We start from the raw sequence: 12,896 nt of genomic DNA on the forward strand, positions 1-12,896 counted from the left end.
ACAGAGAGGTAGGGAGAGACAGACAGATCTTCCATCGCTGGTTCACACCCCAAGTGAGCATAATGACGAGGGAGGCTGAATTCAGGAGCCTAGAACTCCATTTGGGTCTCTCATGTGGGTGACAGGGGCTCAAGCGCTTGGGCCATCCTCTGCTGCTTTCCCAGGTGCACCAGCAGGGAGCTGGATCAGAAGTGGGGCAGCCAGGGTTTGAACTGGCATCCGTATGGGATGCTGGCATCACAGGCAGCAGCTCAGCCCACTGCACAACAATGTGAGTTGCTGGAAATGTGTCTTAGGTCACAAGAGTGCCCCCACAGAACATTAGGAAATTGGTCTTTCATTCCTCCTGGCAGGGTGTATTTCTGTTCTCCACAACACAACCCTATATTATTTATTTGCTTTTTTAGCTAAAGCATTCCTATGAGAATACTACATAACATGGTTTTAAAGTTAATTCATAGATGCTGGTGCTGTGGCATAGTAGGTTAAGCCTCCACCTGCAGTGCCGGCATCCTGTATGGGCACTGGTTCATGTCTGGGCTCCTCCTCTTTGGGTCTAGCTCTGTGCTATGGCCTGGGAAAGCAGTAGAACATGGCTCAAGTGTTGGGCCCCTGCACCTATGTTGTGGAAGACCCTGAAGAAGCTCCTGGCTCCTGACTTAGGATTGGCCCAGTTCAGGCCGTTGTGGCCACTTGGGGAGTGAACTAGTGGATGGAAGACCTTTCTCCTGCCTGTAACTCTACCTCTTAAATAAATAAATCAAATATTTTTTTAAAAGGGAACTCATATTTAGGCTTGTAATGGAAGACATTTTTCTATGCCTCTGCGTCCTCAAGTCACTTGTAGTCTTTTTTTTTGCTATTTCTCTGTGTTTATCTCTATGCTTCTATTGCTATTTCTAGATTTTTCTAAGTTTAGATGTTGTATGTGGATTCCTTGCTATGGAATGAAGGATCTAGCCTTCCTACATCTCTCTCCACCTCCCTTACACACAGAGAGAGATGTGCAAATACGTCCCCTCTACCATCCTCCCAGTGAGGTTCAATCGCCACTTGGAGTAAACAGTTGGTGCTTTCATTATGACTACACAGATATTACTGTTGAACGTTTTGTGCCCCCAAGCATAAGCACTTACTTTGTTTTATCAAATGTTTGGTTTTCTAAGCACTAATCGCTAATTCAATCCAAAGATTCCAACGGAAATGAATATTTATTTCAAATATATCTAAACATAGCCGATCATTAAGCAATTTAATTTCTGCTGGAGTACTCGACTTCTGGTTCCAGCTAGGCTGATTGCTTGCTTTCCAGGGAGGAGGTGGGTGGGGAGGACCCGGCTGGCATCTCAGGCCTTTCTCCTCATCCCTTTCCTGTGTTTACTCGCATTTCTTGAATGCTCCGTTGTCTTCTTTCTTAGTAAATTCTTTCGCTGAAGCAGATCCTCAGACAGGGGAATTTGCAAGGTCAAATTTTCGAGACCCTGTGTGGCTGAAAAGTGTCGTTATTCCACCTTCACAGCTGTTCATCATTTGAGCAGGTGTAGAGTTCTAGGTTGGCCTTATCATGCCCATGGAGCCTGGTAGAGTACTCCTTCACTGATAAGTTCTGTTGGCCACTTTCACCTTCAGTGACTGGACAGGGCAGGCAGTTCCATACCGTGGGTGACCACATGGCTGTCCGGCAGTCAAAGCTTACCCTACCCTCTCAGCCCCTCTTTCTCAAACCATGCTTTCACCATGCCTTAGTGAGTCTGGGTTATTCAAGTGAACCCCAAGTGCTGGTCCCCCAAGACTACTCTCAAGTTCAGTGGTCAAGTTCAGTGGTCACTAGAAGAACTCACAGAACTCAGCAAAATGGTTATATAGAATGTTCATTGCAGAAAAGCGCTCCAGATTAAAACCATCCATGGAAGGCAGTGGAGGATGGCCCAAGTGCTTGGGCCCTGCACCCGCATGGGAGACCAGGAGGAAGCATTGGCTCCTGGCTTCGGATCGGCGCAGCGTGCCGGCTGTAGCGGCAATTTGGGGGGGTGAACCAACAGAAGGAAGACCTTTCTCTCTGTCTCTCTCTCTCTCTCTCTCTCTCTCACTGTCTAACTCTGCCTGTCCCAAAAAAAAAAAAAAAAATCCGTGGGACGAGGGGCATAGGGCAGAGTCTGGGAGGCACCAGGAACAAGCTTCTGGTTGTCCCCAGGAGGTGGAGTTGTGTGGATGACCCTTCATCAGCCCAGCGTAACGGGTGACAACACACACAGTACGGCCAGCAAGGAGCGCTCAACAGGAGCCGTGGTGTCTGGGGTTTCCAGTGGGTATCAGCCGTGTGGTCCAGCCCCTCTGGAGATCAAGAAAATACTGCACGGTCCAAGGCCTCCAGCGCCAACCATTTTTGTTTGTATAGACAAAAAGCTGTGGCCCTTGACCCTTAGGGAAACAAGGACACTTCTGTTAGCAAAATCTTTCAAGGACTTAGAGGTTAGCTCCCGGGATCCTACGTTCTTTTGAATGTACAGGCTTCAGCCAGCCCAGACTTGCCAAGTTACTTCTTCACCACCCAGCACCTGCCAGAGTCTACACTGTTATTGCCCCTCCAGGGTTCCCCCTGCATGGACTGGTGGATGTTGGGAACATCCACGGCTCAGAGGTTGCAACTGTCTGCTCTCATCCGCAGACCAGTGCCCTCGGTGGACAGCAGCTGCCTCACGCAGTAGGCTGCACCTCACGGCCATCCTCTCCCACCCCAGCATGGGTATGATGCGCCTTCCGCAGCCACCTCTGGGGTCAGGCTGAGGCCAGACTCCAGCTAACATCACATGCTAGCTTGGCTCCCGGCCCCGTCCTGCCTCCCTTCCCTCGCTTCCCTGGAAGCTTTCCCTCTGTGAATAATGTGCACAGGAATTCCCACCCTGGGCTCTGTTTTCAGGAATCAGGCACAGTGCCTGGCACACAGGAAACCCTGAGTGAATGATTGTTGAATGAAAATCAGAGAGCTCTCCTATGAACGGATGCAGAGTGTCTGTCACATAATAAATCCTTAAGGAGTTGTGCTCATCTGCATCCTCCACTGCTTGCCACGCTGGGGAGCCTCTTGCTGGCCTCAGCAGGATGTGACTGGCCCTCAGTCCCATAAGTCCAAGGGTGCAGTCCTGTGGGTACATCCGGGATTGAGCAGGCTCAGGGGACTGGCACATCTCAAACCTTCATGCTCATTTACAAAGTTCATTGGAACTTATGGGAAAAAAACAAAAACAAAAACAAAACTGGGCTCCTCTGTTACAGCCTTTCCCCTAGGGGCTAATCTGTGCCAGAAGTCCTGTTGCTGGATAGGTGAGAAGACCAGGGCAGGCGCAGTCAGCAAATAGTTCCAAGGGCTGGCAGCACTGGCTCTGCGGACCGTCAAGCCCCCGCCCCCCGCAGTTTCCTTCCAAGTCTGACGTGAGGACAAAGATGCAGTTCTGTGAATTGTGACTCAGTCCCTCTCTTGGCTCACACGTCACTGCTGAGATGTGCTGGAAGCTCTGCAGCCACCACCCTCTTACAGATTCCCCGTGGGGACGCATTCCCCCCCCCCCCCCCAGTGACCCAGCCTGCATTCCACGCTCATTTCCCTTAGCTTCAGTCCCAGCGGTGTTCATCGGTTTTCCCTTGCTGTAATGGAATACCCGGGGCAGGCTAGCTATGAAGAAGTTTATTTAGCTCACAGTTTTGGAGGCTACAAATCCACATAGCCTGGTGAAGGCTCTGGTGAGGGCCCCACAGCAGATGACAGTGCACTTGCAGGAGGAAGCAAACACATCTCAAAACAGGGAGCCAGGGGCTTGGGCTTGGGCTCAGGCTGTGTAGACATTGCTCCCAGAGCACTCACTCCAAGAGACCATTTTCCCCTGGGATAGCAGTGTCCCCAGTGGCCTAAGGGCCTTACTTCTTTTAAAATATATATATATATATATATATATATATATTTTCATTTTATTTGAAAGACAGCAACAGACAAAGATCATCCAGTTATTGACTCACTCCAAATGCCTACAACGACCAGGGCTGGGCCGGGTTGAAGTCAGGAGCCTGGAACTCAGTGTGGGTCTCCCACATGGGAGGCAGGGACCCAAGTACTACAGCACCATCGGCTGCCTCCCAGGATGCACTAGCAGGATGCTGAACCAGAAGCAGAGTAGCTGGGACTCAAATGCAGGCTCTCCAATGTGGGATGCGGGAGTCCCACGCGGAGTCCTAACCACCTCTGTGCCAAATATCCAGCCCAAGGCCCCACCTCTTGAGGGTGCCACCACTTCCCAATACTGCCACACCCTAAAGACCAAACCTCCAGGACTCAAAAACCATAGCCAGTCCCTTGCATGGGATACCCTTAATTTCCAATTTGGGGTTACTATGTCATAGCCCTCTAAGGTTCACATCCTCTACCCCACTTCTGGAACTCCAGCATCCGTAACGCCTCCCACAGACTAGAGTACTGCCAGTCCTTCCTGCCCCCACACCAAGGAAGTCAGGCGGGAGCCCAGCGCCGGGTTGCTTCCCGGCAGAGCCTGTCTCTGCATTCCAGGGTTGCAGTCCTGAAAAATCCCCCCACAGGCCCCGCCCCGCTCTCAGGCAGGGAACTGGGGACACAGCGCTTGCCTTGCCCTGACCACACAGCTCTAGGACAGCTCTAGGATCATGCAGGGAGAAGGCAGCCCTTCCTCCCTCGGACAGACGCCCCGCCCTGACACGGCCCTGCCCACTCGTGGGAGGGCACGAGGGGAGCCTTATTCTCAGGAATGGCTGACTCCCTGGCTCAGCCCCACGAGCCCGCCAGCTGCTGAGGAAGCCGGAACCCCAGTGGCCCTTTCCCTGGGCCCGGGGCCCACCTGGCGACAGGTCACAATGGCCCAGCTGTGCAGTCCGCAGAATGGGGGGCGAAGTGGGAGGAGCTGCGCAGGACTTGGTGGGTGGGTGTGTGGGGAGGGAGAGATTCCTGAGGAGCTCAGCTCCCCACTCTCTGAGCTCACCCTTGAGTGTCTGCCAGGGCCCCACCCCCTCCCACCCCCTCTACCCTCCTCCTTCCCATCCCCTCCATCACCCTCCATGACCCAGCTCTGCCTACCCAGGCCCAAAGCCCTCCCAGCTCCACCCCCTGTCTCTCCCAGAGGCCTGGGTGCTGGGGAGGGGCCCAGTGGTGCAGCGCGTGCACATGTGTCCTCCTGGGACCCTAGCCAGGCCCGGCTCCTGGACAGTGCCCTAGGGCTGGGGGCGCTGGGGCTGACAATTCGTGCAATCTTTTCCATGGCCGGCCTGGCCCTGCTGCTGCTGCTGCTCCTCTGCTTCCTGGCCTTTGACCTGCTCCACAGGTAAGGGGGCAGCAGCCCTGGCAGGAGTGGGCAGGCAGGCAGGCAGGCCAGGGGCCGGCTGACCTCTCTGAGTTGCCACCCTCTCTCTCCACAGGCCTGCAAGCCGCTCCCTGCCACAGCACAGACGTCTCAGCAGGGGCCAGAATCAGGGGGCAGGTGAGGGCCCAGGGCAGCAGGAGTCTCACCTCTGCCCCATGGGGCCAACCCCTGCACAGCTCAGCCCCCAGAATGCACTGCTCCTGCTGCTCATGGGGCTGGGGCTGCTCTTGGGAGCTCATGGTCTGCCCTTGGCCTTGCTGGGCCTGGCTTTCTGCCTCCATCCTTGGGCCTGAGTGCCCTCCCAAAATACAGTGTCCATCCTGCCTCCTCAGGCCTCCTCGCCTCCATCCTGGGCTGGAGAGCAGGTGGGGCAGGGCGAGAAGACTTCCTTATTCCCAGCCTCAACCTCAAGGACCTGCGGCCTCCTACCCTAGGTAGTGGCTACCTTGGGTCTGAGTCTTGGGGCTGCTGGAGGCGGTGGGGTCCGAGAGAGGGAGCCCAGGGCAGGGTGTGGAGGCCATCTCAGGGTGTATGGGCTGGGAGCAGCCATTCTGGCCTCCACTGTGTTTCTAGAGAATGAGGGTTCAGAGAGAAAGACTAAAAGGAGGCTGGGGAGGGGGAGAGGTGCTGGGTGTTAGCCAGCAGGAAAGGGAGAGGGAGTCGGGCAGGGGTGGGGCTTCCCATGAGGAAGTCCAAGAAGCTACACCTGCGGTGCCCATCAGACTTCCCTGCCAGCCTGGAGGGTCCATGGAGAGGGACTCAAGTGAGCCTCACACCTTGCAGTGACTCTTCTCTTGGTGGGACCCCACCCCAGCCCGGGTCACAATGGGGCTTCTCTGGGGAGGGAGGGGATGGGTGAGAGCGGGGGCTCGGGTCTGGCTGCCAGGTCGTCCTGGGTGTAGCAGCAGCAAACAACATGACTTAGGAGGCTCTGCCCAGAGGTAAGTCCCAGCCCCCAGCTCAGAGCCCCAGCCCACCACCCTGGTGCACCTGCACCCCAGCCTGCGCTGAGGCTCCAGGGCTGCTCCTTCCTGCAGGTGCACCAGCCATGATGCAGCCGCCGCGAGTGGAAACAGACACCATCGGGGCCGGCGAGGGACCGCAGCCGGCGGTGCCCTGGTCGGCCTGGGTCACCCGGCAGGGCTGGGTGCGCTGGTGGGCATGCCACGTGCCCCGGAGCTGGGCCCAGTGGTGGTCCACATCTGGCTGGCGGCAGCCCCTGCAGCGTGTGCTGTGGGGTCTGGAGGGCATACTCTACCTGCTGTTGGCACTGATGCTATGCCACGCACTGTTCACCACCGGCTCCCACCTGCTGGGCTCCCTGTGGCCCGTCGTGGCCGCAGTGTGGAGCCACCTGCTGCCGGCCATCCTCTTGCTGGTGCTCAGTGCCCTGCCCGCCCTACTCTTCACGGCCTCTTTCCTGCTGCTTTTCTCCACGCTGCTGAGCCTCGTGGGCCTCATCACCTCCATGACCCACCCAGGCTACGCTCAGGACTTAGACCAATAGAAGGGCAACCCCATCCTGCTGCCTGTGTTTGTTGAGCCCTGGCCCACGGCCTGAGTCCCCGGGGTCGGGGAGAGCAGTGGGACCAGGGCCTTCCTGCCACGGCAGGCCCCGGGCCCCCCCAGTCCCTAGTGTGGGCCGGGGCACCTCATCTTTGGGCACCATCCTCAATCCGATGCTGCAGGTACCCGGTGTGAGGGCCAAAGGGGACAAGACAGATGGCTTGGCAGGGGCAGAGCTTGGCTAAGCCACCGAGAGCACCCATGTTGGGTGAGGTGACACCACTGGGACCTCTTTTGCAACTGGCAGCACCACTTTGTCCTAGTCGCTCAGCTACCTGGGCACCCCGGGCTTGTCATTTGTCCCACTGATCCCCTCTTTCCACCTCCAGGAGACCAGCAGGCTCCTAGAAGAGCCCTGCTGAAGGAAACCAGCCGGAAGAGGGCTTGGCTAAGAGCTGGGTGAGACCTTACCTCGCTCAACGCCCAGGCCTCTCTGCCCAAGCATACCCCCTGTCCCGATTCCTTCCTGCCTCCAGCCTCAGTGCACAACCCCAAGTCTGGGAGGTGGGCCCATCAGAGCAGTAAGATTCTCAGAGAGAGACCTACCTACTTTCCAAGAGCTCCACGGCGTGATATAGAAAAACAAGCATCCTGTTTCTCCCAGCCGCCCCGCGTGCAGCTTTGGTCGATTGTTTGGAGCCCCAGTGCCAAGTGGGTCCCAGCTCTGTCACGAGGTTGTTGAATGGAGGCAGCAGCTACTTGTGAAGAGCTTGGTAAGGACCAAACAGCTGCACCATGTTTTCAGCTCTAAGAGCATGTTGGCCTTTCCCAAAGGCCGTGGAAGGAGGAGGATGGTTCCCTAGGTTTTCAGGGGGCAGGATTCTGGCCCTGAAATGGCACACAGAGGCTGGAAGGTGTGGAACAGATGTACACGCCTGCAGATGTTGAACCCTTCTGATTGTGGAATGCCTGGGCCTGGGGCTTGGTGCCAGGTGATGCTTGCACAGCTGAGCGAGTGGGGAAAGCACTGTGCGGGGAGTCTCCCAAGCTGACCCAGCGAGCTGCCCACAGCACCTTCACAAGGGCCTTGAGGCATGGACACAGGCTGCTGACTCCTCTAGACAAAACCAAGGTACAGGATAGACAATTTCACCGACAGCCCAGACCACCCGCCAGACCCTCATTCCACTCCCGACCTTCCCCAACTCCTGCCTAGTCCCGAACCCCGACTCTGTGCCCCCGAATCTCTAGTCTCAAAGCCCTGCTCTTTTGCTGGCTAAATTCTCAAGCCCTAGGGGCAAGCCTTGGAATCCTGGCTCATTTCTGCCAGAATCCACTCACTAGAGTTTCATAACCCTGCGTGCCAGCGGTTACATGTCTCCAGCATTAGTGCCTGAAACTCAAGAACCAGCCCTTCCTCCTTGTTTCTTTGCAAATTTCCCTGAAATGTGGCCTGCTGAATGAGGACAAGGTAGGACATGCAGGCGGTATAGCTGGGCTTCCGAGCGGGGACTTTGGTGTATTAGCTGAGGCTGGGTTTAAACCCAAAATAGTGGCTTTATTTTATTACTTTCATTATTTCATTAATTTCTTTATTATTATCATTTATTATTTTTTTTGAAAGGCAGAGAGAGAGAGAAAGAAAGAAAGAGAGCCATCCATTGGCTCACAGCTGGAGCCAGTAGCTGGGAACTCCATCCAGGTCTCCCACACGGGAGACAGGGACCCAGCTACGTGGGCCATTACCTCTGCCTCCCAGGCATACATTAGCAGGAAGGTGGAATTGGGAGCAGAGCTGGGATTCCAACACAGGCGTTCCAATATGGGATGCAAGCGTCCCCAGTGACGCCTTAACCGTTGCACCGAGTGGCCGCCCCCTGACGTGGTCACTCTCCAAGCTCTGTGATCTTGACCACCGTTGCTAAACTTTCCTGAACTTCATTTTCCTCGTGGGTAAAACGAAGGCAAGAACACCTATTCTAGGGCCCCTGCGGGGCTTGTGGCATGCAGGGAAGCACCTGGTCTGGGCCCTATATCCATATGTTAGACCATGCTGTGACGAAGAGAAGCCAGGCTCAGGATAGCCACCTGCCAGGCCACCTGAATCCTAGTGCACCCTCGCAGGCCATTCGAGGGAAAAGGGATGAGCACTCTGAAATCCCGCAGCTTCTCAGTGCCTGCTCTCAAGGGCTCCTGTCCGAGAGGTGGCGGGACTGGAGACCGGGAAGCCTGGCCTGGACACATCACTGCCGTCACTGTGCATTCCTGGCTAGGACAGCACCGCGCAGGCTCAGGGCCATCCCAGTTAAGGCCGAGAGGAGAGATATTGGCCCGGACCAGATGCACTGGGAAGGGTGGGGGTGGGGCAGGCTGAGGGCAGGAGCAATGAGAAGGCCTTCCTCCCTCCTGCCCTGCTGCTATTGCATAAGCTGGTGCCAGACTGGACAGCAGACTGGCAATATTTATCAAAGGACCAGGCACGCCACGGTGACGTCTTCTGAGCGCTGTGAGGGCCTTGCTCCCCCAGCTGTCCTAGGACCAGCAGTACAAAGGCATCTCCTGGGAGCTGCTGTGAGATGTGGACCCTCGGGCCCTGCCCCACACCTGCTGAGTCACTCAGCCCTTTAACAAGATTCCCAGGATGCTGGTGTCAGGCCAGACCTGTCACCTATCAGAGGGGCCAGGGGATGGGAAGGGTGAGACCTGCACCACGGGCTCCAGGGAGAGGAAGCAGCAGTCAGAAGTGACCGGTCTTAGAAGCTGAGAATTGAGCAAAAAGAAGCGACATAACTCCTTTCGTAGGAACTTAAAATGCACGCCAGAAAAACAAGACACTTCCTTTTTTTTTTTTTTTCCCCAAGAATACATAAAAACAAGATGCACGGAATGGAATGGACAACTAGGGGCAGGCAGGCGGGTGCAGGGTTTAGAGATGAGAGGATAAAGTAAGGGGTCTTGAGAGGGGACAAATGGTATCAATAGGATTCCCGAAGTTCCTTGACATGTAGAAAGTCACCCGTTTAGAGTCAAAGGGCTTTGAAACCCAAGCCTGGGGACACTTTCCGGTTTGGGCCAGGAGGAACAGCCGTCCCCTCAGCCTGCGCCACCTAGGTGATGGGGTCTTTGCCCCGCCCCCCAGCCCGCTCTGATGACGTCAGGGGTGGGCAGTGGGGACCCAGCAACGGGGGACTGGAGCAGAAGCAGTCAGCCGCGTGGGGTCTAGCGGCTAAGGAGAGAGGGGCTACACGGCGGCAAACACGACCTGGGGGATACGCAGGCGTAGGGGGCGCTCCGGAAGGCTGCCCTCCCCCAAGAACAAGAGGCAGACAGGCCCCCTCCCGCCCCCGCACACTTGTGCCTGCGCCTCAGTGCCCCGCCCCTGGTCCTGGGGCGTCCTCCGGGGACGCAGGCTTGGGTGGGGGGAGATGGCCGGTTAGTGGAAAGGGCCCCTGGATGCAGGAAGCCGCGCGGGGCTCTCTCCCCCAGCCTAGTGGGTACAGGGAAAAGGAAGGCTGGAGGCAGCAGTGAAGCGGCTCCGGGCCGGAGCTGCGGCCGCCACAGGGGAGGAAGGGGAGGGGGGCTGGGTGAGGAAGGACGCCCAAGGACCAGAGGCTGGGGGGCGCATTGAGGCAACCGCTCCGATGAGGCTGGGGTGCAGATCGCGGCGGAGGAGTCCCGCCCGCGCCGGGGCCCTGCTCTCTCCCCCGCGTTCGGGTGCACTGAGAGGGGCGAGGGCGTCGACCGTAAGGCAGAGCGTGGAGAGCGAGGGCCTGCGGCTGGGTGGGAAATGCCCAAGCCTAGCCCTGGGTCGGAGGGCTGTGTGCCTGGAAGGGGCTAGTGGTCTAGGAGCGTTCGCTGTCGCCGGGAATCTCAGCTCTACGACCCGCGGCCGACCGGGCAAGGCGCGCCCCCTGGCGGCGATCGCGGGTGCCCACGAAGAGTCGGGCTCGGCGGGAAAGCGGAGGCAGAAGACCCGGGCCCGAAAGGATTTCGCCTGCTGGGACACCGGCGCCCCCAGCGAGGGGCCGCAGCTGGGGCCAGGCAGAGGCAGCTTCCCGCGTCCTCTCCCCTGGCCCTGGGTCTCCCGCCCTAGTCCCCCGAAGACCCATGCCCATCCTTGGAGGGCAGAGCCCAGTCCAGCGTGGGTGAAGAGCTGTGCTTTATGAGGTCTGTCAGTGTCTGATGCAGTCAACTTTGGACAAGTTATTTTACTGTCCTTGCCCAGCAGGCATCTGGATCTGGAGACTGGAAGTGACTCTTGCTTCCTTTACACTGAGTCCTTCAAGTGTTTTCTATCTTGAAAAATAAAAACTCGATGTAACATCTGCTGTTTCTGCCAACCTTTATGGTCTGTGTCTTCAAGATAAAAAAAAATAAAAGTCTAACTCAAAAACAATTTTTAAAAGATTCGCTTATTTGAAAGGCAGAGATAGAGAGGGAGAAGCAGACAGACAGAAGTCTTCTATCTGCTGATTCACTCCCCAGATGGCTGCAACAGCCAGGGCTGCGCCAGGCAGGCCAAAGCCAGGAGCTTCATCTGGGCCTCCCACAAGGGTGCAGGGGCCCAAACACTTGGGCCATCTTCGGCAGCTTTTCCAGATGCATTAGCAGGGAGCTGGATCAGAAATGGATCAGAAATGGAGGGGAGGTGGCAGCACTGCACTGAGGCGTAGCCGGTAAAGCCGCTGCCTGTGGTGCCAGCATCCCATATGGGCGCCAGATTGAGTCCCGGCTGCTCCTCTTCCAATCCAGCTCTCTGCTATGGCCTGGGAAAGCAGTAGAAGATGGCCCAAGTCCTTGGGAAACCCAGAGGAAGCTCCTGGCTCCTGGCGTCGGATCGGCACAGCTCCGGCTGTTGCAGCCAATTGGGGAGTGAACCAGAGGATGGAAGACCTCTCTCTCTGTGTGTAACTTTCAAATAAATAAATAAATCTTAAAAAAAAAAAAAAAAGAAGTGGAGGAGTGGGGACTTGAACTGTCACTGCAGGTGGCAACTTAATTTGCTGCACCACAGTGCTGGCCCAGATACCATTTTTTAAAAACTGACATCTGACGTGTATACTTGCAAAGTACCTGTAACTGATATGAAGGTTATGAAGCTCCCTAACCAAAGGAGACCACATCCATCCAGAAGCCAGAAGCCAGAAGCCAGGGGAAGATGTTTGTATGGCTCAGCAGCTAAGACACTGCTTGGGGCACCCACGTCCCTGGCATCCCACCATGGGCTACCTGGCTCCAATCCTGACTACACTGCTTCCCCTCCAGCATCCTGCCTAATGGGAACACCGGGAAGCAGCAGGTGATGGTTCAAGTACATGGGTTCCTGCCTCCCACACGGGAGACCCAGACTGAGTTCCAGACTCCTGGCTTCAGCCTGGCACAATCATGCCTACTGCATGGGCATCTGGGGAGTGAACGGGCAGACAGAAGCTATCTGTCTCTCTCTCTCTCTGTTGTTTTGCCTTTCAAATAAAATGAAAATTTTTCAGTAGATAAAAGATATCAGGATAGGGCCCTTTCCTGTGTGTTCTTCACCTTACTGTGCAAGTGAGGTTTCTCAGACAATAGCGTATGGAATTGTTCACAGGCATTTTTACAAAAGCATTTATTTTATTTAAAAGGCAGAGAGAGAGATCTCTGATGCAGTGATTCACTCCCCAAATGCCCCCAAAACCCCTAAACCAGCAGTGGGGAACTCTATCTGGGTCTCCCACATGGTGGGACCAAACCACCGGGGGTACCTTAACAGGAAGTTAGACTCAGCAGTGGAATTTGGACTTGAACTCAGGCACTCCTAAATGGGAAAGGGGCATCCCAAGCAGGGTCTTAACCTCTACACCAAACACCCATCCCCATAGAAACTTTTTATTTGCTTCTGATTTAAAAGGTATTGTCTCTAAGATTCAACCATTAAGAATTTCACAGGGGTTGCTTTTGTGGTGAGAGGGTTAAGCTGCCGTCTGTAACACTGGCATCTAATATCTGAGTACTGGTATGAGTCCTAGCTGC

The 12,896-nt window shown here is 55.9% G+C and overlaps 2 protein-coding genes across 2 annotated transcripts; both read left to right on the forward strand.

Annotated features, from left to right (window-relative positions):
- The first annotated feature begins 5,079 nt into the window (after positions 1-5,079).
- On the forward strand, positions 5,080-5,693 carry C11H20orf141 (chromosome 11 C20orf141 homolog). The gene is made up of 2 exons (XM_008256236.4): positions 5,080-5,342; positions 5,437-5,693. Exons 1-2 carry the CDS (start codon positions 5,080-5,082, stop codon positions 5,672-5,674), a joined length of 501 nt encoding a protein of 166 aa, XP_008254458.3. The 3' UTR covers positions 5,675-5,693.
- Positions 5,694-6,423: 730 nt separating this feature from the next.
- Positions 6,424-6,888, forward strand: TMEM239 (transmembrane protein 239). Its single transcript, XM_002710911.5, has one exon. It carries the CDS (start codon positions 6,430-6,432, stop codon positions 6,886-6,888), a length of 459 nt encoding a protein of 152 aa, XP_002710957.3. The 5' UTR covers positions 6,424-6,429.
- The last annotated feature ends 6,008 nt before the right edge of the window (positions 6,889-12,896 follow it).

The sequence above is a fragment of the Oryctolagus cuniculus genome, chromosome 11 (genome assembly GCF_051225735.1).
Source record: "Oryctolagus cuniculus isolate XC-2025 breed Fujian yellow rabbit chromosome 11, ASM5122573v1, whole genome shotgun sequence".
NCBI lineage: Eukaryota > Metazoa > Chordata > Mammalia > Lagomorpha > Leporidae > Oryctolagus > Oryctolagus cuniculus.